This window comes from Porites lutea, chromosome 1 (genome assembly GCF_958299795.1).
Source record: "Porites lutea chromosome 1, jaPorLute2.1, whole genome shotgun sequence".
In the NCBI taxonomy this organism is placed as follows: Eukaryota; Metazoa; Cnidaria; class Anthozoa; order Scleractinia; family Poritidae; genus Porites; species Porites lutea.
Window position 1 is genome coordinate 14,567,095 of NC_133201.1, and position 3,817 is coordinate 14,570,911.

Consider the following 3,817-nt stretch of genomic DNA (forward strand, 5'->3'; position numbering starts at 1 on the left):
CTCAACGAACTCTTTCGAAATTTTTTGTACTTATAGGAGAGGTTATTCGCACTTTGTTTATAAACAATAATAAATCTATTTCTGAATGCAAATGTACGGGGATTCTATAGAGAACACCTCTTTATGTAGATGTAGACAAGACAGAATGACTCATTCTCTGTTAATGTAGATTAATGTCTGCACTAACCCCGCTTTTTTTAAAATAAGGCAAATTTTCTTTTGATATTTGAAACAAATGATCGTTTCTCCCTACACACTGTAAATAACTCCGCAAAACTGACACTTCTCTATTTATGGAATGTATGCACACACACAATTGCCAAATCCATACCATAAGTAGACACCTCCATATTGCTGAGGCTTTGATGTCGATATAATAAAATAGGATTTACTTTATTTTCAAATTTTCTACGGCATCATTTGACAATGAACACTATAGAATGCGATCAACTCTTACTCTTCCGCTTGGCTACCAAACCTTTCCGAGAAACGAAGAACGGAAAATACAAAAAACAACGAACAAGAAGGGTCAGGTTGTCTTATGCATTTTCCTTTTTGTCTTAGTGAATACTTTTTATCTTTCAGGACTTGTATCGCTAGTTGGTTTATTAGGCAACACCTTTGTCATTTCAATCATCGTATCAAGTCGTCGTCGCGGTCAGCGGTCTAATGTGCAGCTGTTTCTTCTGCATTTGGCCATTTCTGATCTGCTTGTATGCATAGTTTGTATACCGCTGACCTTATGGGTCAATTTTTATTACCCGGATGAAGACAAGTCCGGTGCTAATGGTGTATGTAAGCTTGCAAGGTTTGTCCAGGTGAGTTAGCAAAAGGGTAATAACTCAGTTACAATAAAGGGTAAATAACTTCTGATTAACTTGCGATCAGGCAGTCCTTCTTCCCTTTTTATTTTCGCGCTATCCCCGAAAAAAGAACGCCTGATCGCTGTTTAGTTTCCGATTTCCTTAATTGATCGCTTAGTAAGACCAGGCCCCCGGTACAGCACAGCACTAGCGTAAATCGCAGCACTACCGTAAATCCTCTATTAAGGCCTCTCCCCTCTTTTATAAGTTCTCAGTTTTCAGAGGAAGAAAGTTAATAAGCTCTTTTAAGCCCAGCCTCCCCTCCATTCACTAATAAATTATAGACTGTATTAATCAATCATCACTGTAAAACTTCGTGTAGACTGATCTGGGAAATTTTTTATTTCGTGACCTCCAAGTGCTCCAACTTCTTGTTCTTGAGCTTTTCCACTCTGCATTCTCGTTTTTCGTGGAGACCAAGAGCCATAATGGGAGCCATTATGGCTCTTGTGGAGACTGATTCCTCCATCACGGAGGGTCCTGGGTTCGAATCCCATCTGGGGCTCAGATTTTTTCTGTGTCCTCTTATGGTTGATTCTTTACATCTCCCTTTATTTTCCTTTATGATTCCATCGTCTTCTTAAAATTAAATACGCTTCCCCGCCCCCTCGAATTTGTTTGAGATAAATAAGCCCTCCCGGGGGCATAGTACAGGATTTACGGTATTTTTCTAGGTCAATTTTGGCCTGCAAGGCGCAAAAAAGCTATAAACCGGAATCTGTTATTGTGTGATTTTATATAATTCGTTGATTCGGTTTTGTTATTATGTTTATGGTTCTCATTGAGGCTACAAAAATTTCCCCACTTGAACTTGACAGGAATTCCTATTTTTTTTTTTTTTTTTAGTTTCTGGCGCCGTCAAGCTCCATATGCTTGTTAACTGTGATCAGTATTGATCGTTATTACTCCCTGGTTCGCCCTTTGCAAGCGATGAAAACTTGGCTTCGTCCAAAAATTCTCATCATAACAGCCTGGATTTATGGAGGCGCCATATTTCTTCCCACATTTTACTTTGCCGAGACTGCGAAAGTATCAACTGAAAGCCAAAGCTTTTGGTATTGTGGCACGATTCCTAACAACACCCTCCCTGGTTTTGTATACCTAATTTTTCTTTTCATCTTTGGTTTCGGAATTCAGTTGATTACCATAATAGTCCTCTATAGCAGAGTAGGCAAAGCAATCTGGAGCAGAGAGAGAAAGATTTCTCGTACAGGAACAGTGTCCAGAGCAAATGCAGAAACTATGGACAAAACAAGGAAAAGAGTGACACGTATGCTTCTAATTGTTGTCATATGCTTTCTTCTCTGTTGGGCACCTTTTGTTATATACACTGGATTTATCGAGCGTTGGGTGGCTCCATTCCCAAATCCTGCAGATCCTGTTCGAGTTATCACTTATGCTTTTGGCCTTTTTAATTCAGTTTGCAACCCGTTCATTTATTTTTTCAATAGTCCAAACTTTCGAAGGGATTCTTTGCGGAAAGTTTGTTTGGAAACGATCACTTCAGGCGGAGATCAAGATCATAAGCATAATTATTCTGGCAGTAGCACAAAGAATTCCGTAGTGAGTAGAACAGAAACAAAGGTGAGATCTCGTACAAGCACTGTCAAAAATGACCCGGCCGGGAAACTGACCAAACAAGTCAACATCAGCAAGGTGAGCCATAACAACGGCCAAGGAAACCTTGAACGTTCAGAAAACGTTCACTTTTCTTTCGACAATAAGACATTTGATACCAAACTGTAAAGCACGTTGCATAAGTGCCATTCTTAAAAGAGCAATAATTTACAATATTCAACTTACATATGCTCTCAAGTACAGTATTGCCCAGTATCTGACCGGTACCAGTATTCGGCCATTTCAAAAATAATTTCAATTTTTGCGGCGCTTCTAAGAATTTATGGTAATCGAAGTATTCCGAAAGGAAGACAAGCTGAACATTTCAGCTTTAAAATGCAATTTGCAGTGCAATGTGTAAAGTTTTGAAGGCCAATGTTTACGCTTTTCTTTGCGCGGTCAAACTGTATCGCTGTTCAAATAAGGGTCTGTAAAATGGGATATTTTCAAAAAAAACTGTCACTGTTATAGTCTTAGAGAATATGGAGGTCTTTAGAGGCAACCGTACTAATCGTATTATGGTCTATTATATACAAGCAACAATAGTATTTGACAATACTGAGTATATGGTATGAAGGAGAATTTTTCAAGCTGCAAGGAAGGAAAATCTACTAAAGCCGGAGATTGAGACGGCTAAACGTCCTGCGACACCTGCATCAGTTGTTCTTCAATATCATGCGAATTCAAATTCAATAACTATTCAAACATTTGTTCAAAGTATTTCCAAACTGACATCATTCTTACCTTTGAGTAGAATTTTTTTCTCAAACATTTTTATCCAGTCCGTCAGCAGTTTTGCGAAATTTTTTCGAGAGACTTTTGTGACCTCTCGCTATATATTTTTTAGTTAATTCTATAATTTGGCTATTTTGTCCTTGCTAAGCGTTTAAAATCATCCGTCCATTTTCTCGCGCTCTGGCTCTGCACTGCCAACCATGCACAAAACCACCGCTGACTGTTGCACGACGTCACTCGTCCAATAGATGCTACGGCAAAAATGATGTCAATCGACCAAATATTAAACACTAGGCGACGAATCCAGTAAACTTTTCTTTTTTGGCCAACGTTAGCTCCTTATTGACCGTTATTACCAATAAGCTAAGAAATTTAAAGCAATCAGAGAAGAAGACATTGTGAATGAATAGAATCCTAGAGTCACATTTGCGAAGACGTCCTACAATAATTGCTGCCAAGTTTTGTTTCTTTACAACGGCCCATTGTGTTGAGACAATACTTGAGATACATCTTAGTTTAATATGGCTATGTCAATTCAGCCCCAGGTGATTTATGCTCTTTATAACATTTATATTAATTCAACCTTCTCTTAGAAGGGATGT

The 3,817-nt window shown here is 38.6% G+C and overlaps 1 protein-coding gene across 1 annotated transcript in view; it reads left to right on the forward strand.

Moving 5' to 3' along the window:
* LOC140935463 (pyroglutamylated RF-amide peptide receptor-like) overlaps positions 1-2,793 on the forward strand; it is a 9,559-nt gene extending 6,766 nt beyond the window's left edge. Inside the window, exons 3-4 of the mRNA XM_073385014.1 lie at positions 586-818; positions 1,710-2,793. Coding sequence (XP_073241115.1) covers positions 586-818; positions 1,710-2,609 — 1,133 coding nt within the window. The 3' untranslated portion in view covers positions 2,610-2,793. The remainder of the gene's footprint in view (positions 1-585; positions 819-1,709) is intronic.
* The last annotated feature ends 1,024 nt before the right edge of the window (positions 2,794-3,817 follow it).